At 39.1% G+C, this 27409-nt stretch overlaps 2 protein-coding genes and 1 long non-coding RNA gene across 3 annotated transcripts in view; 2 read left to right on the forward strand and 1 right to left on the reverse strand.

The window, feature by feature from the left end:
* Positions 1 to 15985, forward strand: part of Lancl3 (LanC like family member 3) — a 108250-nt gene extending 92265 nt beyond the window's left edge. The window contains exons 4-5 of the mRNA XM_027927440.2: positions 383 to 590; positions 15210 to 15985. Coding sequence (XP_027783241.1) covers positions 383 to 590; positions 15210 to 15369 — 368 coding nt within the window. The 3' untranslated portion in view covers positions 15370 to 15985. The remainder of the gene's footprint in view (positions 1 to 382; positions 591 to 15209) is intronic.
* A 6193-nt stretch (positions 15986 to 22178) lies between these two features.
* On the reverse strand, positions 22179 to 26805 carry LOC114086127 (uncharacterized). Its single transcript, XR_003581595.3, has 2 exons — positions 26716 to 26805; positions 22179 to 22333 (listed from the first exon to the last, which is right to left on the reverse strand). It is a non-coding gene; the product is annotated as an uncharacterized lncRNA (long non-coding RNA).
* The window catches only part of Xk (X-linked Kx blood group antigen, Kell and VPS13A binding protein), a 59093-nt gene continuing 57895 nt past the window's right edge, over positions 26212 to 27409 (forward strand). Inside the window, exon 1 of the mRNA XM_027927422.2 lies at positions 26212 to 26498. Within this exon, the coding sequence (XP_027783223.2) occupies positions 26254 to 26498 (245 nt within the window). The 5' untranslated portion in view covers positions 26212 to 26253. The remainder of the gene's footprint in view (positions 26499 to 27409) is intronic.

Consider the following 27409-nt stretch of genomic DNA (forward strand, 5'->3'; position numbering starts at 1 on the left):
CTTCGATTAAAACATTGCTCTTTCTCTAGGGACCAACCCTACAATATAATTTTTAAAACTTAAGCTAAATCCCACAAGGGGAAAAAAGAAGACTCCCTTAAAGAGCATTCTATAGCCTTGCTACTCAAAGTGCAGTCCCTGGAAGGATGCTCGTTATAAATGCAGTATCTCAGGTTAAGGATGTAGTTTAGTAATAGAACGCTTTCCTAGCATGCTTGAGACACTGGGTTCCATCCCCAACATAGAAGAAAGAGAGATGTAGTATCTCAGACGTACTGTGTTAGAATCTGTGTGGTGATTTGTAAAGCTTTTATATTGGAGAAGTTCTGCTCTATAGCATAAGCTCTGAAAGTCACCTCTCATGTCTTTGATGTTTTCACAGGAATTGCCTATCTGTTTGCCAAAGCTTATCTGGTTTCCAAGAAACCACAGTACCTGGACACATGTATCCGTTGTGGGGAGCTCACATGGCAGAAGGGCCTGCTGAAGAAGGGACCGGGGATTTGCCATGGTGTCGCTGGCAGTGCCTACGTGTTCCTGCTGCTGTACCGGCTGACCGGAAACTCAAAATACATCTACCGTGCCCAAAGGTCGGCCATTCTTCTTATGTTTTTTTTTTTTTTTAATTTTAATCTTTTTAATTTTCTGAATAGGTGACACAGTCACATAGTTTAAAAAGTACAAAAAGAATTACATCAACACTGCCCTCCAGCCATTTAATTGACTTCCCTGACACTATTATCATTTTCTTGGTTATCTGTCCAAGGACATTTTGTGTACATGTAAGCAAATGGGAGTATATGTAAAATTTTGTCCCTTTTTTTATTTTGTACAAATGATAGTGCCTTGCTATCTTACTAAACATCCTAAATCAATACATCAAGGACTTCTTCAGTCATTTTGTTAAATATTTTATTGTCATTAAAATAAAAATATTTATTTGGATTGTTTCCAGTATTTTGCACTATAAATAGTGCTATGATGAATAACCTTGTACACAGGAAAATCATTTAAAACAATGCCAAGCACCTAATAATTGCAATGTAAATATTCACTGTTATTACTACAATTTGAGTTTTATCTTTCCAGACTTTTTCCATGCATAAACAAGTGTGTGTTATTTTTTGTGTGTATTGTATTATTTTGCATGCATATGGGTATATCTAAAAGGTAAATTCCTAGAAGTGGAGTTACTGGACCAAATGACGAGTGTATTTTTAATTTTGACAGATAATGCTAAGTTGTTCTTTATAGTTTATTCCCTGAAAGCCTGATAAAGATGAAACATCCCTTGTATAACGGACAACATTGCTTTAATAGAAGTAAGCCCTTACTGATAAACTGAGTAAATTGGACCAAGGAGTCTGTGAATGAAGTATAAATAACCTGATAGAAAATATAAGTAGAGACTTCCCTGAATGCCAAGTAGCATGAAACTGGCATTCCCTTCGAGGGACTTGGAGCAGTCTATGTCCATAAGTTGTTATAAAAGGTACTGATTTTCTGTGTGGCACTTAGGTCTTCTAAGCCAGGGAGCCTTTCACCCCCACTCATGTGGTCTGATACCCTTGCATCTGAGCTGTCACTCTGTGGAAGTTCAGGAATAGCCCGGTACTTCTGTGAGCATTTCCATCAAAGGAATGCACCTGATGATTATCATATTGGCTGTGTGACCTTTAACTAGACATTTAACTTGCCCTGTGCTCTTCAGCCACAACATGTGGGAAATAGTGCCTTGTTCATGCAAGGCAAGCACTCTACCAACTGAACTATATCCCCAGCCCCTGGGAAAGGTGTTTTTAAACATAATACAAAGTCCAGGAGTCTTAAAAGAAAGATGGACAACTTTAACAAGAAAAAATTCTTAAAATTTGGGTATGATGAAAGACCATGAACATAGTTGAAAGAGAAATGATAAAGTAAAAATATATTTACAGCACATAGACAGAGTTACAATCTTTACTATATCTTTACTGTATCTTTACTACCCAATACAATCAGCAGTATTGGGTAGTTTATTTATTTATTTTGGCGGAGGTGGGGGTACCAGAGATTGAACTCAGAGGTACTCAGCCACTGAGCCATGTCCCCAGCCCTATTTTGTATTTTATTTAGAGACAGGGTCTCACTAAGTTACTTAGCACCTCGCTTTTGCTGAGGCTGTCTTTGAACTCACGATTCTCCTGCCTCAGCCTCCAGAGCTGCTGGGAATATAAGCATGTGCCATTGTGCCCAGCTAGCAGAATTGGGTAGTTTAAATGAGTTAACCTGTGAATCTTATGTAAAGCAATGCCTGGCACATAGTAACTGCAATTAAGTATTCCACCATTGTTATTACTACAAAATTGAGTTTTATCCTTCTAGACTTTCATCTGTGCATAAATGTATGCTTATATATCTGGGAGTATGTGTTTTTTTTCTTGTGTGTGTGTATATTATTTTTGGTGCTGGGAATGGCACCCAGGACTTTGTATAATAAGCACACACTCTGCCACTAAACTATAGTCTCAGCCCTATGTATATTTTAGTAGGCTCCTGCTGTTACATACGTACAACAATAGTATACATATTGCTTTCAACTTATAATTTTAAATGAACAATTTTTTAAAAAATATCTTTAGTTGTATATGGACATGATACCTTTATTTTGTTTATTTTTATGTGGTGTTAGGGATTGAGCCCAGTGCCTCACACGTGCTAGGCAAGTGCTCTACCACTGAGCCACAACCCCAGCACCTAAATGAACAATTTTTCAGGGACATATTTCATTTCATTTTGCATAGATCTAGCTCATTGCTTTAACTAACTATATTATTATTTATGATTGATATACCATAATTAATTTAACCAATCTCTAAATGTACAATCTTTACTAATACAAACAAAATTGCCCCAAATATTCAATATATACATTTATGTGCACATGTGTATGCATTTCTATAGAAGAAATTTTAGAATTGAAATCATTAGTTCCCTAAGTATTTCTTGATCTATATCTAGCCCATCTTTATTCTTTCCCCATTTTTTTTTCCTACTGCAATGCTTATAGTAAAGACTGTAACTCTCAATGTGCTGTAAATATATATTTTTTTAAATTTTTTATTGTTGGCTGTTCAAAACATTACATAGTTCTTGATATATCATATTTCACAATTTGATTCAAGTGGGTTATGAGCTCCCATTTTTACCCCATATACAGATTGCAGAATCACATCAGTTACACATCCATTGATTTACATATTGCCATACTCGTGTCTGTTGTGTTCTGCTGCCTTTCCTATCCTCTACTATCCCCCCTCCCCTCCCCTCCCCTCCCCTCTTCACTCTCTGCCCCCTCTACTGACATTCGTTTGTCCCCCTTGTATTATTTTTCCCCTTCCCCTCACTTCCTCTTGTATGTACTTTTGTATAACTCTGAGGGTCTCCTTCCATTTCCATGCAATTTCCCTTCTCTCTCCCTTTCCCTCCCACCTCTCATCACTGTTTAATGTTAATCTTCTTCTCATGCTCTTCGACCCTACTCTGTTCTTAGTTACTCTCCTTATATCAAAGAAGACATTTGGCATTTGTTTTTTAGGGATTGGCTAGCTTCACTTAGCATAATCTGCTCTAATGCCATCCATTTCTCTGTAAATTCTATGATTTTGTCATTTTTTAATGCAGAGTAATACTCCATTGTGTATAAATGCCACATTTTTTTTATCCATTCATCCATTGAAGGGCATCTAGGTTGGTTCCACAGTCTAGCTATTGTGAATTGTGCTGCTATGAACATCGATGTAGCAGTGTCCCTGTAGCATGCTCTTTTGAGGTCTTTAGGGAATAGACCGAGAAGGGGAATAGCTGGGTCAAATAGTGGCTCCATTCCCAGCTTTCCAAGAAATCTCCATACTGCTTTCCAAATTGGCTGCACCAATTTGCAGTCCCACCAGCAATGTACAAGTGTACCCTTTTCCCCACATCCTCGCCAGCACTTGTTGTTGTTTGACTTCATAATGGCTGCCAATCTAACTGGAGTGAGATGGTATCTTGGGGTGGTTTTGATTTGCATTTCTCTGACTGCTAGAGATGGTGAGCATTTTTTCATGTACTTGTTGATTGATTGTATGTCCTCCTCTGAGAAGTGTCTGTTCAGGTCCTTGGCCCATTTGTTGATTGGGTTGTTTGTTCTCTTATTGTCTAATTTTTTGAGTTCTTTGTATACTCTGGATATTAGGGCTCTATCTGAAGTGTGAGGAGTAAAGATTTGTTCCCAGGATGTAGGCTCTCTATTTACCTCTCTTATTGTATCTTTTGCTGAGAAAAAACTTTTTAGTTTGAGTAAGTCCCATTTGTTGATTCTAGTTATTAACTTTTGTGCTATGGGTGTCCTATTGAGGAATTTGGAGCCCGACCCCACAGTATGTAGATCGTAGCCAACTTTTTCTTCTATCAGACGGCGTGTCTCTGATTTGATATCAAGCTCCTGATCCATTTTGAATTAACTTTTGTGCATGGCGAGAGAAAGGGATTCAGTTTCATTTTGTTGCATATGGATTTCCAGTTTTCCCAGCACCATTTGTTGAAGATGCTATCCTTCCTCCATTGCATGCTTTTAGCCCCTTTATCAAATATAAGGTAGTTGTAGTTTTGTGGATTGGTTTCTGTGTCCTCTATTCTGTACCATTGGTCCACCTGCCTGTTTTGGTACCAGTACCATGCTGTTTTTGTTACTATTGCTCTGTAGTATAGTTTGAAGTCTGGTATCGCTATACCGCCTGATTCACACTTCCTGCTTAGCATTGTTTTTGCTATTCTGGGTCTTTTATTTTTCCATATGAATTTCATGATTGCTTTCTCTATTTCTACAAGAAATGCCATTGGGATTTTGATTGGCATTGCATTAAACCTATAGAGAACTTTTGGTAATATCGCCATTTTGATGATGTTAGTTCTGCCTATCCATGAACAGGGTATATTTTTCCATCTTCTAAGATCTTCTTCTATTTCTCTCTTTAGGGTTCTGTAGTTTTCATTGTATAAGTCTTTCACCTCTTTTGTTAGGTTGATTCCCAAGTATTTTATTTTTTTTGAAGATATTGTGAATGGAGTGGTTGTCCTCATTTCCAATTCAGAGGATTTGTCGCTGATATACAGGAATGCCTTTGATTTATGCGTGTTGATTTTATATCCTGCCACTTTGCTGAATTCATTTATTAGCTCTAATAGTTTCTTTGTAGACCCTTTTGGGTCTGCTAGGTATAGAATCATGTCATCTGCAAATAGTGATAATTTAAGTTCTTCTTTTCCTATTTTGATGCCTTTAATTTCTTTCGTCTGTCTAATTGCTATGGCCAGTGTTTCGAGAACTATGTTGAACAGAAGTGGTGAGAGAGGGCATCCCTGTCTTGTTCCAGATTTTAGAGGGAATGCCTTCAATTTTTCTCCATTCAGAATGATGCTAGCCTGAGGCTTAGCATAGATTGCTTTTAAAATATTGAGGTATGTTCCTGTTATCCCTAGTTTTTCTAGAGTTTTGAACATAAAGGGATGCTGTACTTTGTCGAATGCTTTTTCCGCATCTATCGAGATGATCATATGGTTCTTATTTTTAAGTCTATTGATGTGGTGAATAACATTTATTGATTTCCGTATATTGAACCAGCCTTGCATCCCAGGGATGAATCCTACTTGATCATGGTGCACAATTTTTTTGATATGTTTTTGTATCCGAGTGGCCAGAATTTTATTGAGGATTTTTGCATCTAGGTTCATTAGAGATATTGGTCTGTAGTTTTCTTTCTTTGAAGTGTCTTTGTCTGGTTTAGGTATCAGGGTGATGTTGGCCTCGTAGAATGAATTTGGAAGTTCTCCCTCTTTTTCTATTTCCTGAAGTAGCTTGAAAAGTATTGGTATTAGTTCCTCTTTAAAGGTTTTGTAAAACTCTGCTGTATACCCATCCGGTCCTGGGCTTTTCTTAGTTGGTAGTCTTTTGATGGTTTCTTCTATTTCCTCAATTGATATTGGTCTGTTTAGGTTGTCTATATCCTCCTGACTCAATCTGGGCAGATCATATGACTTAAGAAATTTATCTATGCCTTCACTATCTTCTAATTTATTGGAGTATAAGGATTCAAAATAATTTTTGATTATCTTCTGTATTTCTGAAGTGTCTGTTGTGATATTGCCTCTTTCATCCCGTATGTTAGTGATTTGAGTTCTCTCTCTTCTTCTCTTCGCTAGCATGGCTAAGGGTCTGTCGATTTTGTTTATTTTTTCAAAGAACCAACTTTTAGTTTTGTCAATTTTTTCAATTGTTTCTTTTGTTTCGATTTCATTGATTTCAGCTCTGATTTTAATTATTTCTTGCCTTCTACTTCTTTTGCTGTTGTTTTGCTCTTCTTTTTCTAGGATTTTGAGATGAAGTATGCGATCATTTATTTGTTGGTTTTTTCTTTTTTTAAGGAATGAACTCCAAGCAATGAATTTTCCTCTTAGAACTGCTTTCAATGTGTCCCATAGATTCCGATATGTTGTGTCTGTGTTTTCATTAATCTCTAAGAATTTTTTAATTTCCTCCTTGATGTCTTCTATAACCCATTGATCATTCAGTAACCTATTGTTCATTCTCCAAGTGATGTATTCTTTTTCCTTCCTTCTTTTATCGTTGATTTTCAGTTCCATTCCATTATGATCAGATAGGATGCATGGTATTATCTCTACTCCTTTATATTGTCTAAGAGTTTCCCTGTGACATAATATATGATCTATTTTTGAGAAGGATCCATGTGCTGCTGAGAAAAAAGTGTAACTGCTTGATGTTGGGTGGTATATTCTATATATGTCAATTAAGTCTAGGTTATTAATTGTGTTATTGAGTTCTATAGTTTCCTTATTCAACTTTTGCTTGGAAGATCTGTCCAGTGGTGATAGAGGTGTGTTGAAGTCTCCCATGATTATTGTATGGTGGTCTATTAGACTCTTGAACTTGAGAAGAGTTTGTTTGATGAACATAGCTGCACCATTGTTTGGGGCATATATATTTATGATTGTTATGTCTTGTTGGTGTATGGTTCCCTTGAGCAGTATGTAGTGTCCCTCTTTATCCCTTTTGATTAACTTTGGCTTGAAATCTACTTTATTTGATATGAGTATGGATACTCCTGCTTGTTTCCGAAGTCCATATGAGTGATATGATTTTTCCCAACCTTTCACCTTCAGCCTATGTATGTCTTTTCCTATCAAATGTGTCTCCTGTAGGCAGCATATTGTTGGGTCTTGTTTTGTGATCCATTCTACTAGCCTGTGTCTCTTGATTGGTGAGTTTAAGCCATTAACATTTAGGGTTATTATTGAGATATGGGTTGTTCTTCCAGCCATATTTGTTTATTTATGTTACTAAACATGGTTTGTTTTCCTCTTTGATTATTTTCCCCCCTTTACTGTCCTACCTCCCACTGTTGGTTTTCATTGTTATTTTCCATTTCCTCTTCCTGTAATGTTTTGCCAAGGATGTTTTGAAGAGATGGTTTTCTTCATCTTCCATCCTGAAGCTTAATTTCGCTGGAAACACAATTCTTGGTTGGAACCCATTTTCTTTCAGTGTTTGAAATATGTTATTCCAGGATCTTCTAGCTTTCAGAGTCTGTGTTGAAAGATCAGCTGTTATCCTGATTGGCTTACCCCTAAATGTAATCTGCTTCCTTTCTCTTGTAGCTTTTAAAATTCTCTCCTTATTCTGTATGTTGGGCATCTTCATTATAATGTGTCTAGGTGTGGGTCTCTTATGATTTTGCACATTCGGCGTCCTGTAGGCTTCTAGGATTTGGGGTTCTGTCTCATTCTTCAAGTCTGGGAAGTTTTCTCGTATTATTTCATTGAATAGATTGCTCATTCCTTTGGTTTGAAACTCTGTCCCTTCCTGTATCCCAATGACTCTTAAATTTGGTCTCTTGATGTTATCCCATATTTCTTGGATGTTCTGCTCATGGTTTCTTAACAGTCTTGCTGAGCTGTCTATGTTCTTTTCAAGTTGAAATACTTTATCTTCATTGTCTGATGTTCTGTCTTCTAAGTGTTCTACTCTGCTGGTAGTATTCTCAATTGAGTTTTTAAGTTGGTTTATTGCTTCCTGCATTTCTAGGATTTCTGTTTGTTTGTTTTTTATAACCTCTATCTCCCTGTATAGTTGATCTTTTGCTTCTTGGATTTGTTTATGTAATTCATTGTTGAAGTGATCTTTCATTGTCTGATTTTGCTGTCTGATGTCTTCCTTGAGACTCCAGATCATCTGAAGCATGTATATCCTGAATTCTTTATCTGACATTCCATCTGCTGCAGCTATTACCTCTTCTAATGTTGAGTTGACCTGCAATGCTTGTGGTCCTTTCTTTCCTTGTCTCTTCATACTGTTCGCGTTCCTTTCTACTTGGTGAAACTGTTGTGCTATTGAATTTTCCCCCTATATATTTATATTGGTCTTGTATAGTTGCAAAGTCTCCCTCGCGGGCGCAGGTGGCGGCTCTGCCCCTCCTCCAATTGGGGCAATGTGCCTACCACGCCGGCAGGCCGCTGGGCCTGCTCTGCCGGTCGGTAGCAGGTCCGCCGACCTTGCAGGCGCGGGCGGCGGCTCTGTCCCTCTGCGGGCCGCTAGGCTTGTTCTGTCGGTGGTCGCAGTTCTGCCTACTTTGCAGGCGCAGGCAGCGGCACTGCTCCTCTGCAGGCCTCTGGGGCTGTACTGCCAGTGGGTCGCAGGTCCGCCTACCTTGCAGGCGCGGGGGGGGGGGCGGCTCTACCCTTCCTCAGGCCACTGGGCCTGTTCTGTCTCTCGGTTGCAGGTCTGGCCTGTTCTGATGGTGGTCACAGTTCCGTCTACCTTGCAGGCGCGGGGGGGAGGGGGCAGCTCTGCTTCTCAGCAGGCCGCTGCTCCTCTTCTGCCGGTGGGTCGCAGGCCCGCCTACCTTGCAGGAGTGATTGGAAGCTCTGCCCCTCCACGGGCCACTGGGCCTTTTCTGTCGGTGGTCACAGTTCCGCCTACCTGGCAGGCGCGGGGGGTGGGGGGTGGCTCTGCCCCTCAGCAGGCCGCTGGGCCTGTTCTGTGGGTGGTGACAGTTCCCTCTACCTTGCCGGCGCAGGGGGAGGGGGCGGCTCTGCCTCTCAGCAGGCCGCTGCTCCTCTTCTGCCGGTGGGTCGCAGGCCCGCCTACCTTGCAGGAGTGATTGGAAGTTCTGTCCCGCCACGGGCCACTGGGCCTTTTCTGTCGGTGGTCACGGTTCCACCTACCTGGCAGGCGCGGGGTTTGGGGGGCGGCTCTGCCCCTCAGCAGGCCGCTGGGCCTGCTCTGTGCGTGGTCACAGTTCCCTCTACCTTGCCGGTGCAGGGGGAGGGGGCGGCTCTGCCTCTCAGCAGGCTGCTGCTCCTCTTCTGCCAGTGGGTCGCAGGCCCGCCTACCTTGCAGGAGTGATTGGAAGCTCTGTCCTGCCAGGGGCCACTGGGCCTTTTCTGTCGGTGGTCACAGTTCCACCTACCTGGCAGGCGCGGGGGGTGGTGGGCGGCTCTGCCCCTCAGCAGGCCGCTGGGCCTGCTCTGTGCGTGGTCACAGTTCCCTCTACTTGTGTAAATATATTTTTTACTTTATCATTTCTCTTTCAACTTTGTTCATGGTGTTTCATCATACCAAAGTTTTAAGTATTTTTCTTGTTAAAGTTGTCCATCTTTCTTTTAAGACTCCTGGACTTTGTGTTATGGTTAAAAACACCTTTCCCAGGGACTGGGGATGTAGCTCAATTGGTAGAGTGCTTGCCTCACATGTACAAAGCCCTGGGTTTGATCCCCAGCACCATAAAAAAACAACAGCAGCAAAATAATACCTTTCCTATTCCAAGATTCCAAAGAATTAACTTACACTGATATTAGTACCTTTATGGTTTTATTACCTCACATTAATATTTTTATTTAGCTAGAACTTACTTTTTTAAATTGCTTTTGTTTTTTAAAAACATGACAGTAGAATGCATCACAATTCTTATTACATATGTAGAACACAATTTTTTCATATCTCTGTATATAAAGTATGTTCACACCAATTCATGTCTTCATACATGTACTTTGGATAATGATGTCCATCACATTCCACCATCATTGCTAACCCCCCTGCCCCCTCCATTCCCTTCCCACCCTAGAACTTACTTTTAAAAAACTGGTGTTAAATGGGTATCTATCTTTGTTGACTGAAAAGCAGAATTTTCCAATAGCAATTACCCTCATCATTTAAAATTTGAAATTATACTTTGATCATAAACTGAATGTATATAAATATATGGTTTTGTTTCTGAACTTTGTTTTGTCCCATTTATCTAGTTCAACATTTCATTACTTATTATTTTTAAGTTTTCTTAGCTGCTCTCCCTCATTTATTCTTCAAATGTATTTTAGAATCAATTTGTCAAATTTAGCGTGGCAGGGTGGCACATGGAGCTTCAAACAGAGGACTTACTTATTTAGTATTTTTCCTTCAGAGCACACATGCAAATATCATAAAGGATATTTTATGTTTTGCTATTTTTTTGGTACTGGGGATTGAATCCAGGGGTGCTTAATCACTGAGCCATATCCCCAACCCCTTTTTTATGTTTTACTTTGAGACAAGGTCTTGCTAAATTGCTTAGAGCCTTTTTTCTAAGTTGCTGAGGCTGGCTTTGAACTCTTGATCTTCCTGCCTCAGCCTTCCAAGCAGATGTATGCCACCGTTCCCAGCTTTTATGTTTTATTTTAATATTGAATATTGGATAAATTGGCACTGGACTTTTCTGGGGAAAAAAGACCTGAATGACTTTTACTCAAAAAGCTAGGTGCCAGGAGATCAATGTGGAAAGTAAGCGCTACAGGTAGAGGAAATTAAAACTTGAAAGGACTTGAGGTGAAGTGTACCTGGCATCTTAGTGGAATCACAGGGAAGGCACTGTGATAGAGAGAACCAGGAGAAAGCCAGGAGATGAGATCAGAGAGTTTTTAAGAGAGGCTAGTTCCCATGGACCTTTCACTCAGACTTTGGCCTTTACTCTGAGTCATATGGGAATCCATTGGATTACCTTGAATAAGGGAATGTCATAAACTAACACAATATTCATTATATGAAGTGAATATAAAGAATATAAAGATGATAAGACAGAAAACATCCCTAAAAAGAAAAAAATCAGCATAAAAGCAAGGATATTTGAACAAATAGACTAGGACAATTTGTTTTGTTGGATTCTTTTGATTATGATTTTAGTTTTTGTTTATTGTTTTGTATTGGAGATTGAACCCTGGGATGCCTTACCACTGAGCTACACCCCTGGACCTATTTATTTATTTGTTTATTTTGAGACAGGGTCTCACTAAGCTGCTTAGGGCCTTACTAAGTTGCTGAGGCTGGTTTTGAACATGAGATCCTCCTGCCTCAACCTCCCAAGCTGCTGGGATTGCAGGAGTGCACCACCATGCCCAGCCTACCTCTTTTTTATGATAGTGAGTATATTTCTACAAAACTATCAGTTCATTGGATTTTTTCAAAATTTTTTACATAGAGCTTCAATCGTATAGTTCTGTAATATTTTAAATTTCCCATATCTGTGGTTTTATACCCTTTCTCATTCCGAGTGCTTTTCCTTCTTGATCAGACACACCACCATTTTTTTTTTCTATCTTTATTTGTCCTTTCAAGGAACTCGTTCTTGGTTTTGTTTATTAATTCTGTTTTTCTCTTTTGCTTCCTACTTTATTACTTTCTGTCTGTATTTTGGTTTCCTCCTTTTTTTTCTATTTTGTTATTTTCTAGAGTTTAAAAATCCTTAATTAGATAATCTTCCATCTTCCTATTATTAATAATAATAACTCATAGATCTAGGAATTTTCCTCTTTGTTCAGATTTGGTCATAATTAGTAGGTTTTGGTATGTAATGTTCTCAATCTCATTCTTTTCAGCTTCATAATTGCCATTCTGACTTCTGTTTTGACTGAGAATGTTTCAGAAAAATGAATTTGTTAATTTGATTTCTGCATCATTGGGTAGATTTTTGAAACCATCTTTTCACTTTCATATCAACAACATTTTCCGGAAATGTTAATGCACGATTATGTAAAAACAGTGGAATTGCTGCTCTTATATGTTGCTATTTCTCTTATGAATTGCTGCATGGCATTTAGAAATTGTTTTGAAAAGCAGAGAAAATTATTTTCATATTATTTTTAAGTAACAAATGCAGAATATTAAGTGATAATCACTTTAATAATGTGTAGTATTATAATAAATAAATGAGTGCTTGGGAGAAAAGGTCAGAAGAGGGAACAAATTTAACTGGGTTTCTTTTATTGTGTGAGGTAAGTTTTCTCTGTTATACAAATATTCTGCTACAATACAGTTATGTGAAAAAATAATATTTCCCATTTATCCAATTTTTGCTATATGCTCAGAAACTATTATATGATATCTTTAATCTCTACAGAAAATTCTGTGCCACTATACAATTTCAGTATTTTAAGGTTAAATTTAAGAAATGTGCATATCTGCTGGACACGCTGTAATCCCAGCAGCTCAGGAGGCTGAGGCAGGAGGATCCCAAGTTCAAAGCCAGGTTTCAGCAAAAGCAAGGCCCTAAGCAACTCAGTGAGACACTATTTCTAAATAAAATGCAAAATAGGGCTGGGGATGTGCCCCTGAGTTCAATCACTGGTACCAAAAAAAAAAAAAAGAGCGGGGGAGGGATGCATATCTATCTCAAATTTGTATATCTATCTCAACTCCAAAGCTTTTTCCTTCTCTTTCTACTATACCAGGAGTTCTTAGTCTGGAGTTTGTAAACTTATTTAAGAAAAAGATTACATCTTAAACTGAAATGAATGATTTCTTTCCATCAGAATATAGACAAAAGTCACAGAATTATCAGCAGTAGCTGCCATTCTGCAACCAACAGAAATACTAGATATTCTCGTATTAAGCCATTTTGCTCTATGATCCCAGATATGGAACACCTATAAAAATTTAAATTGGACAACAAGTATACCACTTATGGTAACTTTGAAATAATTATAGTTTTAGAGGTGGGTTCTATTGAGAAAAGTAATAGATGATTGACTATAATGTTTGATTATATATGTATGTGTGTGTACAAATACATATGCTATACATATATGTATACATACATCTACATATTTGTTTACATATATACACAAACACATATATGTTATGTATAAGGCATAGATAATTATTTCCAACCCATTTTATTGTACCTATGCCAATTTCATTGAAATAGTTACAGAATTGAAGACTTGGAACTTAATGGGTTAAACTGCTCTTATTACAGATATTGTGAAATAGATTTTATTCTCATCACTACTTAGAAATGTCAGAAATTATTAAACCCCCTACTAAATCTTGTTGTTTAATATTTTAATGAAGAATACATATGTTATTGTATTACAGCTTTGGTTTGGTTTTACTGTTTTTTACTTGGACTTAGGGTGTAGCTCAGTGGTAGAGCATGCACTTAGTATACACCAGGCCCTGGGTTTGATTCCCAGCACACACAGACACACACACACACACACACAAAAGGAAAGATGAAAAAAGAAGATAAATATTTCACTTATGGTGTTTTTAATAATATTAATTTTCTTTGTAATCTTATGTATTTTATTTTATGCATTTGAAAGCTTTTTTGAGACATTCAGACTGCCAAATGATCCATAGCACTAAAAAGATGAAGACCCTCTCCAAAACTACACCACAATGCCATCTTTATTATATAACCATAAATTTTGAATTAATTCTTAAGGATGCCTTATTATTCTACTTGTTTAGAATGTAAAATTCCATTTAAAATTGTTGCATAGTTAAGAAAGCAGTTGATAGAAAAATTGTACCAGACAGAAATGCAGTGCTCCCTGCTGATTTATTTTAAGCTACCATCCATAATTCCAAGAGCTCTAAAAAGATAAAATAAGTAATTACTCTTCATAGGACCCCTGGTGTAGTAGCAATAATGTAAATTTATGGCAATATCAGCTCTCAGGCCTTACCAAGCTGTGCATTCCAGCCTCTGAATTGTTGATTATTTTTGTTGATGAGAATGAGTAGAGAAGGTCAGTAAAATAAATAAACGAATGAATAAATAACATAGATGACAGCATTTTAAAAGCTGTAAATTGCTAGCTGGGCATGGTGTCACATGCCTGTAATTCCAGCAACCCAGGAGACTGAGGTAAGAGGAACACAAGTTCGAGGCCCTAAGCAACTTTGTGAGACCCTGTGTCAAAATAAAAAAATAAAAAAGGCTGGGGATGTAGCTCAGTGGTAAAGCACCCCTGGATTCAATCCCCAACACCAAAAAAGAAAAAATAAAGTTAAAGCTCTAAATTGCTTTTTAAAATGTTGTTTGCTATCCATAATCTGAATAGAATTTGTAGCAAATATAAGCAAAAGAAAAAAGGTCCTTCGTAGAGAATTTAGAGGCCAGTGGCTTTTTTAATGGGGGTGTCTTAAACATAATCTGTCTTGTAGCTGAGTCTGCTATTGATGTCATCATTATAAAAGGTTGCTTGCCTTTCCCCATTCATCTTCTTCCTTTGTTTGCCCAAAGCACAGATTGTATAAAATCTTGCCCATTTATTTTCACAGTCTCTTCTCTCTGTCACACATAAATGAATCCTAGCTCAGAAATAATATGCCTGCAGAAACAGCATATTTACTTGTTTTTAACAGAACAGCAATATATCAGTTTGCTTCTATTGAAGATAAATAAAAGTAGGTCAGTTTATCTGTCTTTTTTGCTTTTAATTATTGGATGACAGACGGAACGAAATCCTCAGAAAACACCAAAGTACTTTACTTTGCAGACTCTGAAAATACTTGGATTTGCTTGCCAACACAATCTGTTGTGAAACATAAAACAATTATATAACAGATCCTCTTAATTTATTTAGAGAAAATGTCTTTCTTAAAATACTTAATTACATAACTCTGGAAAGAGAATGATGTGGCAATGCCAGCCTCAACAACTTAGCGAGGAGACCCTGTCTCAAAATCAAGGCGGCTGGGGATGTGACTCAGTGGTAAAGTGCCATTGGGTTCAATGGCCTGTACCAAACAAAACAAAACTTTAATTCAGCAGAAGAGGAGGAAGAAGGCAAGGCCAATATGGAAACACTGATATTGTAACTGTTCATATTTTCTTCTTCTCTTCTCCTCTTAGGTTTGCTCAATTCTTATTTACCGAGGAATTCAAGGCCGGGTCACGGGTCCTTGAAAGCATATACAGCTTGTATGAAGGCTTCTCCGGGACCGTGTGCTTTCTGATCGACCTGCTGCAGCCCAATCAGGCTGAATTCCCTCTCTTCAGCGTCTTTGTTTAAAAGGTTCCATCTCCCATTGTGGCCCTGCAGAAGTCCCCTGAGATTTCCTGAGCCTGCCGAGGCAGTTTCCACATAAGCCACATTCAATGGTATCATGACCATGAGCCTTAACATTGCTGCCGGAAGGATGGGAGCAGGAGGGGAAGGTAGCATGGTAGCAGACTGGAGAGAACCTACAAAATAAGACACCACAACTCATCTAAAAACTGTAGCGAATGTATGTTTCAGGGAGTGGATGTAAAACCGGAGATCAGAGAAAAAGGAGAAAAGAAATAATCTGTTTTTCAGTTGATAACACAAGAAACAAAACAGAGAGGGGCACTATGGCAATAAAATTCTAGTACTTTCCCAATTGGAGAGAGAATCTGGCCCTCTGTGGGTGTTTTCCACCCCTAAATTCAGAAATACAGACAATCAAAACTTAATTTGCCCCAGTGAAAACTGCTGGCAGGGTTGAAATGTCAGGATGAAGGACAAAAAAGAAAACCTTTGATTGTCCTAAGCCTTTAATTACTGAAATTCATGATTTTTACTGAATGGAGATATTTGCATATGAATATTTTTTATCATTGCCCTGGGCACTTTAAAGACATCATATCATAACTTAAACACTGAAGTTCCACATTTCCTTAGGCCTTAGAATATCTCTTTTCCTAGTTCCTTTTTCTTTCCTAAAGCTCAATTAGAATAGTAAAATTCAGGCAGGGCTGGCGGGTGTAACTCAGTGGTGGAATGCATGCCTAGCTTGCACAAGGCCCTGGGTTCCATCTCCAGAACCACAAATAAAGAAGAAAAATTCATAGTCTAGCAAATACTATAGCAAGTGTTGCTGTCAAGTGTTTTTCTGAATTTCAAGTGTGAGCTGTGTATTGTCTATTGTTGGTAATTTTTAAAACGCCTTTATGTATGTAATCTCTATGAAGCTATTAGTCAAACTGTAAAATTTGCTCTTGGTAAAAATCACTCATCTCAAAGATCAGGGTAACCACTACAAAGCTGTGTCATTTCTGCTTTTGATGTAATACTGTGTCCCTTGGGACAGACAGACAGGCTAAGAAAGGCACCAGTTGATTGTGGAAGCAATATTGTTTGACTTTATACTATTAGTTTAAGAGATGAGTGAACTCCCTGGCTGGTCACCTTACCTTCCAAGACACAGGGTCCACTAGAATTGGTTACAATACCCATTGAACCAAGTTATCATATTAAATTAAACCCTGCTGTAAACACATAGAAGTTGTGAAACTGCTTCAAGTAAATAGTGGTTTACAGAACACTTTAGCAGCATCTGTCACTTTAATATGCAAAACATGCATTTACCCCTATCCTGAAGTTTGATCCTGGACATTTTCATATTTCACAGTAAGGAGGAAATTGTACTGTATAGGACTTAATTATTTAAATAGTCATTAGATATTTGGATATATATGTATATATATATGTACGTGTGTGTATATATGCTACATCTATCCTTATGTAAACCTAAGCACTTATCCTATAGTTTGGTAGTTCCTAATCTGAGTCATTGGTAGATTTTGAGAGGAGTTAGGGAATACTCTGTTGCCTAAAACATTTGTATGTATGTTGGTGTGCATAGGTGCACACACCTAGGTGTGTTTATGTGTGTGTTTGTGTGTGTATGCGCGCACACATTCAGCATGTGCTCCTTTTTGGGGGAAAAAGACTTCTAGTATTCAAGAGATTCACAAAGAATCTTACCAAAGAAAGGTAAGAATTGATGTTGTATATTTTGTGACTCTTTGTACTTTTGCACTAATCAAAACAAACTAGAATAGTCAGTCACGGAGGCACACACCTGCAATCTCAGCTACATGGGAAGCCGAGGCAGGAAGATCACAAATTCAAGACCAACCTTGGCAACTTAGTGAGACTCTGTCTCAAAATAAAATAATAAAAAAGGGGGGTGGGGTGGGGGGACTGGGGATGTAGCTCAATGGTAGAGCACTTGCCTAGCATGTGCAAGGTCCTGGGCTTGATCCCCAGTACCAGCAGGGAAAAAAACCCTAAGACAGATGATTTGGAAAAACACATCTTTTTCACTTATTCCATTTTCACATCCTCAGATTTAAGCATATAAAATTGGCCTCAATTGTTCATCTGTGAAAATTCTCAGTTTGAGGCAATACCACATAAATAGCAGCTTTCAGATCTCTTCCAAAATGGAGTTCCAGAAGTTCTTTCATGAACAGACAAGCACCTCTTGGAGAGCCCTAAGGCAAGATGCCTTCTACAAAGTGGAGTCTCCTTTTGGCATGATGGTGAGGCTTGTTTTTCGCAATCTCATTTTAAAATCATTGTGCGTGGTCCCTATAGGCTGAATATAATAAACACCCAAGATCAGGACTTTATTAAAGAAATACATGTTCTTTTCATCATCCAGTAACCCCTTGAGTTGTGTTAGGTGATTGCTCCAAAATGTCATAGTTAGAAAGGAGCTGAACAGGCTGGATGGAGTGGTGCACACCTGTAATCCCAGCAACTCTGGAAGCTAATGCAAGAGGATTGCAAATTCAAAGTCAGCCTCAAGCAATTTAGCAAGGCTCTAAGCAATTCAGTGAGACCCTGTCTCTAAATAAAGTACAAAATAGGGCTGGGGGCGTTGCTCTGTGGTCGGGCCCCTGAGTTTAATCCCTGATACCTGGGGATATAGCTCAGTTGGTAGAGTGCTTGTCTCCCATGCACAAGGCCCTGGGTTCAATCCCCAGCACCACAAAAAAAAAAAAAAAAAAGGAGCTGAACAAAGATTCAAACCCAAGCTTTCACTTTCCAAGTTTATTTATTCAATATTTTAGAATGATTCTGGCAAAACAGCAGTAAACAAAATCCCTTGTACTTTCTATTTGCTGATCCTTCCACCATTCATCCTTGAGACCTAAAACCTAAAGGACAAAGGAAGCCAGACTCTTGCTCATCCTATCAGTTCCATTTCTAGGAACTTAAGAAAAACTGGACATCTCTTCTGTTTGCATCCCCTTTTAAGATCTGATAGGGTGACTGTGATGTTGCTGTACTGACCTTTGTGAAAAGATAATCCTTTCTCTGTGCAAGGACCAAACAAAGGTCACATTTTTTTATTTGGGTGTTGTCTTTGAAATGACACCTATGTAAATTAGAAACAAAGGTAAAGCTTGTTTAGCACTTAAACATTGTCGAAACTTTTCATTTTCCTAAGGGAAAAGAATTATAGATATAGGAAGGTATTCAATCTTGTTTTCCCAAGAAGGGGTAAGAAAGACCTTTAAGTTGTAGGAAAGTGACATGCCACTTTTTATTTAATTATCCAGCTTATCCCCTTCTAAGGTAGTAAGATTGATTGATTGATTGATTTTTGAGCAACATGCCCAGACCTTTTTATGTTTTATTTAGAGACAGGGTCTTGCTAGGTTGCTCAGGGCCTTGCTAAGTAGCTGAGGCTGGCATTGAACTTGGGATCTTCCTGCCTTGGCCACTGGGATTACAGGCATGCGTCACTGCACCCAGTCTTTGTTCAACTCTTGATATTTGAGAACAGAAGTTTGACAGCATATATTTCCCTGTGCTTCTTCATGTAATTGACTGTGTTATTAAGATAATAGTATTCATTTACTCATAACTCAGAAAACAAATAGGATCATTTTCTTGGTCTATGCTTAATCTCAGCTCTCCACTGACAACCTATTTAACTTGATTTAACATGATTTAAGATTTTAATCAAGGTGGTATGTAAATTATTTCAACTTCTGTAGAGAGCATATCAATAATTTTGGTGCAACAAATGGAAGTTTCTGATTTATATCCATGTTGAGAAAATACGCAGGGCTGGGTTTGTAACTCAGTGGTACAGTGCTTGCTTAGCACACACAAAGCTCTGGATCCAATCCCTAACATAGGGAGGGAGGAAAGGAGGGAGAGAGAGAGAAAACAATTACAAGGAAAAAAAATTAGTTATGCCAAGAGTCCTTATTTGGAAATCTCAAAGCCTTTTCCTGACACTTCCATGGACCTCTGTAGTATAATAATCACCCCATTCACTTCACAGGGTTTTCACGAGGGTCACTGATGATATAATGGATATAGGAGAGTTTTATAATGTGCAGGACCTTTATATATTTAAAAAGGATGCTATATTTTCATACCTACTATATGCATAGAAAAGCATGCTCAGTTGTGACTCCCAATAGCATTTCAGCCACATGGAATGTCTACATGTGAATGTAGTTCTTGAGATCTGGATCACTGGATAGGTGAAAACCAAGTGTACATTTTTTATATTTTACCAACAGTCTGGACTATAGCATTTGTGCCTCAGAAGTTTCTGATTTACCAGGGCTTACTACATAGGGATAAGCTGGTCTAGCCCAGGAGCTCCCTTTTAATGTAAACATTTATTTTGCTTATTTGAAACAAAGGGTTACAGTGCCAGTAACACAAGAAAGGGAACAGGCAGTCCAGTTCTCCAGAGCAAAAATAAACTGGTAAATAGAGTAATTTTGGATTGAGTTTGATCTTCACTTTAATATGGGCCTCAGAGCTGGTGACATATAAGAATAGAAACATTCTCAACAGCCTATAAAGCCTTCTTAGGGGGACCTGGGTTATTTATTCAACATTGTCTCAAATTAGTAGCTAAAACTATGAAGACTCAAATTTGCCAAGGCCCTAGGATATTGGGCATAAACTTGGCAAGGAAAGCAATGAGAAGACAGACAAAGGAGTGTGTGGTGGGGGGGGGGGAACTTGCAGAAGCTCAGCATCTCAAAGTGGGTTATGGATGTACATTTAATGGCGCGAAGAGCCAGTACAGTCTTACCCATGGATTTTACTCCTTCCTGGGACCTGTAATCCTAAACCTGATTCGATGCCTCTTGTCTTCCTTCTCCTTTAAACAGCTCCTTCTGATGTTTTTTCCTGTGCCTGCTTAATCATGTGACCTCCTTTCTCATGGGAGGGAAGGTTTTCTCCTTATCTCTTCCTTCCACGTCTGTTCTTAGCTAAGAGCTCCAGGCTCAGTAGGGTTGGACTACCTCTGGACAGAAGGGCTGACCTCAAGGTCATCAGGAGCTGGGCCTATTCTGTATTCAGATCACAAGTCCAGGACTGCCCACTACAAGTGCGCCTATGCATAAAAAATAGGATGGTGGCTGCATTTGTCCTGCTTCCCCTCCTATTTATTTATGGAGGTCATTTTATTTTTACCGTAGTAAAAAAAAAAAAAAAGCCAAAGTTGATGCTATATTACATGTTTAGGCCTCATCCATGATGATAAATCTTATACTGGAAGTGCATTCTCTCTCATTGCTTTAATTGAAAGTGCTAATGAATTGCAATCTAATGGATGATGCCTTTAGAATTTAAAAGAGTATTTGTTTTCATTTTCTTAAAGTATAGAACTGGGTCTTTTCCTCCTAGACTTCTTTACAAACGGTGAAGTCCCTTCTCTGCAGGATTCCCTGCATCTTCTTTTGCCTTTGTGCATCTGTTATTTACCCCTCTGAGTTGAATTTGAAAAATCACTTAAAGTGAAAGCCAAATCATTGATGTTTTTGTTCTGCGCTGGGGTTGGGGGAGGGCTGATGCTTTGTATGAGTTAAAAGAACAGATTACCCTCTCCTTTCTTTTTATTTGTAGTTAAGACATATTTGAATATATTTATGGAAGATAGTACAATAATTCAATTGTTATATTCAATGTATAATGATCCAATCAGGGTAATTAGCACATCGATCTGCTCAAATATTTATTATTTCTATGTGTTGGAAAACATCTGTCTCTTCTAGTTATTTTTAAGTATGTCAAAATTGTTGTAGACAATAGTGACCCTACTGTGCTATAGAACACTGGAAGTGATTCCTCCTATTTGTCCTCATTTCTTGCCTTTCTCCTCCCTGCATGATACTGAAGAAAGAGAGGGAAAACATAACTGTCCAGGGCTGTGAAATGGTTTGCAAGGACTTCCTGTGAGCTTCCTCTTTGGTTTTTCTTAGTCCCTGTGGAAAACAGTTTCTCCCCCTCTGCCTGTCTGTCTCTCTCTCACTCTCTCTGTGTAACCAGTGTAGGAAAAAAAGAAACTGGCTTAAGAAGACTGTCACTTATGAAATAAAATCCAACATTTAGCTATTAGAAATGCCTGAGGAACAGATAATGTTCAAGCATATATTGTTTAATGAATGGGTCTTAACTTTGAGCTAACTGCTCTAATAAATTTGCACACAATTAACAAGGACCCTAGTCACACTTCCAGTTGTCTGTCTTAAGCTTTCCTTTTTATTAAAACTTAAATTAAAGATTAAAGCCATTAGTTTCCATCCATCAAAGATAATACCCATGAATTTCACAAATACAGCACCAGTGTCCAACACAAATATAATGTGAACCATAAATGCAAACAACATATGTAATTTTAAAACGTTCTAGTGGCCACATTTAAAAAGTAAAAAGAGTGAAATTAATGTTAATAATGTATTTAACTAGGCTTAGTATATCCAAAACATTATCATTTCAATACAATTATAATATAAAAATATTAATGAGATTTTAACCTATTTTGTACTATGCCTTTAAAATCCAGTGTGCATTTTATATTTATTGCACTAGTCAAGTGTACAAGAGCCACATGTGGGTTGGCTACCATATAGGACAGTGCAGAGCTAGTATCCCACGGATAAGGGCTCTCTACTGCTTATACCAATTTTGTTGTTATGAAATAAAATGGAAAGAGAATACTGTCTGCTATAGGAGTACTACAATATTTCCCCAATTGCAGCATAGCAGTACCAAGTACTGTATGGTGGAAAAACAGATTTTGTGACTAAGTAAGTTAGGGATGTTTTATTCTTTTATCCTCTTTTGGAGATTCCATGGCACATTAACAAATACAGACTCTTAAGCCAACTCCTGGGTAAAGAATCCTGTTTGAAGTTGAGTTCTGTGTCCATAAGTATTGTAGAAATTGCCACGAGTGTCTCTACGGAAAAAAAACAAAACAAAACAAAAAAAAAAACTTGGTGTTTTCATCTCCTTCTTCATGCTCTTTGGAGCATCTCTACTCCCCCCCATCCCCCCCCCCCCCATCACCTAAGAACCAAGTTAACTTTTTTGTTCTAGAACAACCACTTCCTAAACTGAAACCATCATATGGCTTTAAGTTCTTCCACATGGACATAGATCTTCAGAAAGTACCTAAATATACACATTCTTCTTAACTTTCAGACATGATGAATACTTTAAAAAGATGAGGGAAGAAACATCAGAATGTGTACATGTGTAAACACAGAATCTATCCATGTCGAGTTCTGTAGATGCTTTCTTTTTATGTGTATGGTGTTAATTTCCACGCTTCACTGTGTACTCTTCTTGTATTGTGTATGAAGTAACTGACATAGCAGTCAATTTAAAGAAGATTTAGACTACACTTGTCTACTGTCACTCTTTAGCAAATGACCTTTTTGCAACATGATTTTACTGGGGCCTGTGATGCTGTCCCCATAAGTTCACTTTTAAGATCTGTGTTTAAGTGGCAATTACCACTAAATTAATTCTGCCACTGAATTTGGTTCAAGTGGCTGTAGTAACCTCATATGTGGATGTATTCAAATAAGTAGATTGATTTAAATGATCGATTTTGTCTCTCTTTTTTTAGGACTTTAGTTTTTCAGTATTAGAGATGTCTTCTGAAGACTGTAGTAGCAGTAAAGAATTCTTTTGATCTTGGAAATGCAGTAGAACATGTTTTTTACATAGACTCTCCAGGAGCAGGAGTGGAGTATTCTAAGTGTAAAAGTTTGATTTTAGAATCTGATAAGGAAGGGCAATCCATTCTCTAAAAAGGTAACAGCTTCCCCAACTTTGAACATTCAGAGGAGTTCTGCTTGGAAGGGAAGTCTGAATTTTAATCTCTTGGATTTAATGGCGCTAAATTAACAAAAATTTAAAAAATAGATTTTGTAGAATTCAATTATTAGAGAAAACACTTTGTAAAGCCATATACAACTGAGGAATAGTCAAACATTATATATTAGCTTGAGAATGTGCATTTCCCAAATGAATAGAATTTACTTTACAAAAAAATTTTTTTTTCACAATTCACAATACTTATAGAAATACGATTGTATCATTGGAAAAAAAGAACTCATTTTCCTAATGATACATTTCACAAGTAGCAAATTAGTGCAATTCCGTGATTATGGTGGGGGGGGGGGAGTGTAAAGGAATAAAATGCCAATATAGTATAACTGTTTATTCCTAACTAGGAATAAATAATTACCATTATTTAAAGTACTACTGAATTTTGAAGAACTGCTCAGTGAATGAGTGTTATTAGTAAAATTGTATTCTTTACAATATATTTGTCTCAGCACAGATGCAGAGTTAAAAACATAAATTATAAAAATATACCAAATAATAGAAATTAGTCGTTACTACTTTAAAATCCTATTAATCTGTTGTGTATAACAAAAATTTTGAAAGACTTGCACACAAAATAAAAGGCTTTAAAAACAATGCTTTTTTGTCAAAACAAGTCAGCAAGCTGACCTCTTGTTAATTATTTTAGTTCCTTAGGGGAACTTTAAATTGCTTTCAAAGACACATTAGTAACAAGTAGTTCTAAATTTAGAGCAGAACATTCTGCCAGAAATTTTACTGTATCACAAAATGTCATACTACCACACTTTCTAATAAAACCAAACTCTCAAGTATCCTGATATGTTACATATTATACCAAAACATCACTTTCTATAAGTCTATTATTCTGTATACATAATATTTTTAAGAAGTAATGACTATTCCGGTCCTAGTAAGAAAATATAGTGCAAAATATGACATCAAATTGATCTTTAGTGATTTTAGTGAAAATCCACTTAGGCATTTGTCAAGGACACTAGCAATTACAAGCTGTAACGTACATGTTATTCTCAAAGATAAAATGGCAAATGACAACAGAGAAAGACATGGTCACTGGGGTAAATTAGTTGGTGTACAGACCAACAAAGAAAGATCGACTTAAAAATGCTCAGCGGATTTTAGCTTTTGTTCCTGGTTGTTCCTGGAGTGGGAAGTACTACAGTTGATATTGCTTTTCTTCTTGTAAGGAGTTTGCTCAAAGCCACTGCATAGTATGATGAAATATCTTCAGATGGAAGATTGAGTCAGAAGATTAGAGATGCACCTGTTTATAAAACTGTTACTATGTTCTAAACACTGTGATATTTCCAATATGTTTTCTGTATTAGTTTTGTACTTGTAGAAAATAATTTGCCATAAACTGGTCTTTATAGTGTTTAAAGTGATGTTATTTATTGGCTTACTGCCTCCCTGCACCATAACACAGTCCACTTAATAATGTAAAACCTGTGATAATCCTTGGCCTTAAAATCTAATGCTAAATAGTTACTGTGTTCCAATTAATAATATAAGCTACTAATTAATTTTCCTTTGAAAGCTAAATAAAACATTACACAAATACTCTGGAGTGCCGCTGCTGATTTTGTGTTGGTGACAGTGTGTGTATCTTGATCCAGGGCATGGTGGCCTGCTGGGTTCTATAAATAGACATTAGTAATCCTTTTGGAAAAAGGGCCTGGTACCTCTCAGCTTTTCGCTGAATCCTCCCCTCAACCCTTATAAATAGATTTTCCCTTATCACATAACAACTAAGATAAAAGCTCATCATGTTCTCTCCCTCCACTTTCTTTGTCTTGATCCCATCTAAATTTTCACATTCTGAGTTCACATTATTTTCCTAAATAGAAAAATGCCTGAGACGCCTGAAGATTGAAATCACCCAATTTCAGCAGGGAAAGAGATCTTATAATTATTAAAATCTAATTCCTGTAGGGATAGGTTAAAACCCGGGTTTTAGAGAGATTTAGCGGCCTGATGAAGGTCTGAGGGACAGGGGTGGGCTGAGTCCACCCTGATGTCTAGAAGGTGGCTTCAATTTCAGTCGGTGAAAAGGAATTGTGTTAGTTTTAGGATTGGCACAACAGCAAGCAGAGGTATGCTTGGCCAAGAAAACTGCTTCCTTATTAGGCCCTGGTCTTTGACCTGAGTTAGTTACAGAGGAATACATTTTGTAGGCGGGTTCTGGGAGGAGAGGCTTTGGCTCCTAGATTATCTGATGCTCTTTCCTTACTAGCAATGCTTCAGACCACTATATTTGGAAGACAAGGGGCCTGCTCGCAGACAAAGTGAAAAGTTCAACTATTCCCTGTCACAGTGGTGGGTCATGGCAATACACTTGTACTTTGAAAAGGATCTCTGTGGTCTGATTATTTTAAATGATGCCAAACTCTAGTCTTTTGAAGAATCAGGCGTTTCCTTGGCCCTGAAAATAAGAGACCGGGCTGGAAAGGCGGCCAAATCCTAATTCTGGGCCCTGTTGGTTGCAGTTTTTCAAAGGGATGTGACCAGTTTCCACAGACAGAACCGACCAAGGGACTCTAGGACCCAGAGGCTGCACGCGCGGCGAGCCGTGCCGGCTGTCTCCTCTCGGACTCCTGGCGTGGCGCGGAGCGCCTGTCTCAGGGCGCGGGTTCGCGGCCCGCCCGGGGACCGTCACTACAGAGACGCAGTGGGCATTCTGGCGCGCGGGCGGCGCACGGTGCGCGTGGGCGTGTCCCATCGGGGCCGCGCCGCCCGCCCCACCCCAGCCGGGTTGGTTACCCCCCAGGCCCAGTTCTAACGCCCGGGCCGGTCGGCCGGGCCCGCGTGCCCTCGGCGGGCTGCGCACAGCGCGGGAGTTGGTCGGGGCTGGGCATGTCAGGAACCCCTAGGGTAACCGCCACTGCCGCCGCCGCCGCCGCTGCTGCTGCTGCCGCCGCCGCCGCCGCCGCCACAGCCACGGCCACAGCGTCCGTCCCCGGTCCGCCCCGCTGAAGCGCGGAGATGAAATTCCCGGCCTCGGTGCTGGCGTCCGTGTTTCTGTTCGTAGCCGAGACGACGGCGGCGCTCTACCTGAGCAGCACCTACAGGTCGGGCGGGGACCGCATGTGGCAGGCGCTGACGCTGTTTTTCTCGCTGATGCCCTGCGCGCTAGTGCAGCTCACCCTCCTCTTCGTGCACCGCGACCTGAGCCGCGATCGCCCGCTCGTGCTGCTACTGCACCTGCTTCAACTCGGGCCCCTGTTCAGGTGCGTGCGGAAGCCGGGAGCCAGCCTAGGCCGCAGCCCCCGGCCGGCTCCCCCCACCTGCCCGAGCGAGGGGGGCGGCCTTCCGGTAGGGACAGGTGGCTCGGCCCGAGGCCGACCCGCCCTCCCCTCCAGCCTCGCGATTCCAGTCACCAGAATGTGGCAGGATCCTAGTATAATGACACTAAAGCTGCCCCCCCCCCGCATTCCCGTCAGGTACCATCATGTGAACTTGTCACCTGAATTTGACCGACAAAAATGGCAGCTTCGTGGGGTTCCTTCTCCGCGGTCCAGGGGGCGCCGGCAAAATTGGCTTGTATAGTCACCGATCCTTGGAAGCGGGTTCTAAGCCGCTTTTAAAGCAGGCGGTTTCGTTTGATTTATCAGACACGTGGAGCTTGCTGTGTGCCAGGCACTGTTCTAAGTGCTTCGCAAATACTAGTGTATTTAATTGGCATACAGGAGTCTAGAAATCCACGTACCTGTCTTTTGTCTCGCTGGTATGATGATTATTATGGAGTGTGGAAACATATGGGGTCGTAGAAATGTCTTCCAGCCCTGCCTAAGTTATAAACATAGTCGTGAAAGCTAGTACACAATGGGCCATGAAGATAACAACTGGCTATGTGTTAAAAAGAACTGTCAGTGACATTTCTGGAAATAGTTTTTATGACCACAAGGCAAGTAGAAATAAATATATGGGAATGAAACAGACTTTGCCTTTATCTAAGGCCTTTGAAGGGAGTTTAAAATGTGTTGTCTTCCTATCTTTCATCTCTAGGATAAGCAAAATAAACGGTTTTCTATCTGGATTCGAAACAAATTTGTAATCCTGAATTCGAAAGAGAGGTGACAGAGGAATTTGAAGAGAGAAAGACCAGAGACACATCTCAGGGACTACAAAGTTCAGCTAA

This window comes from Marmota flaviventris, chromosome X, assembly GCF_047511675.1.
Source record: "Marmota flaviventris isolate mMarFla1 chromosome X, mMarFla1.hap1, whole genome shotgun sequence".
In the NCBI taxonomy this organism is placed as follows: Eukaryota; Metazoa; Chordata; class Mammalia; order Rodentia; family Sciuridae; genus Marmota; species Marmota flaviventris.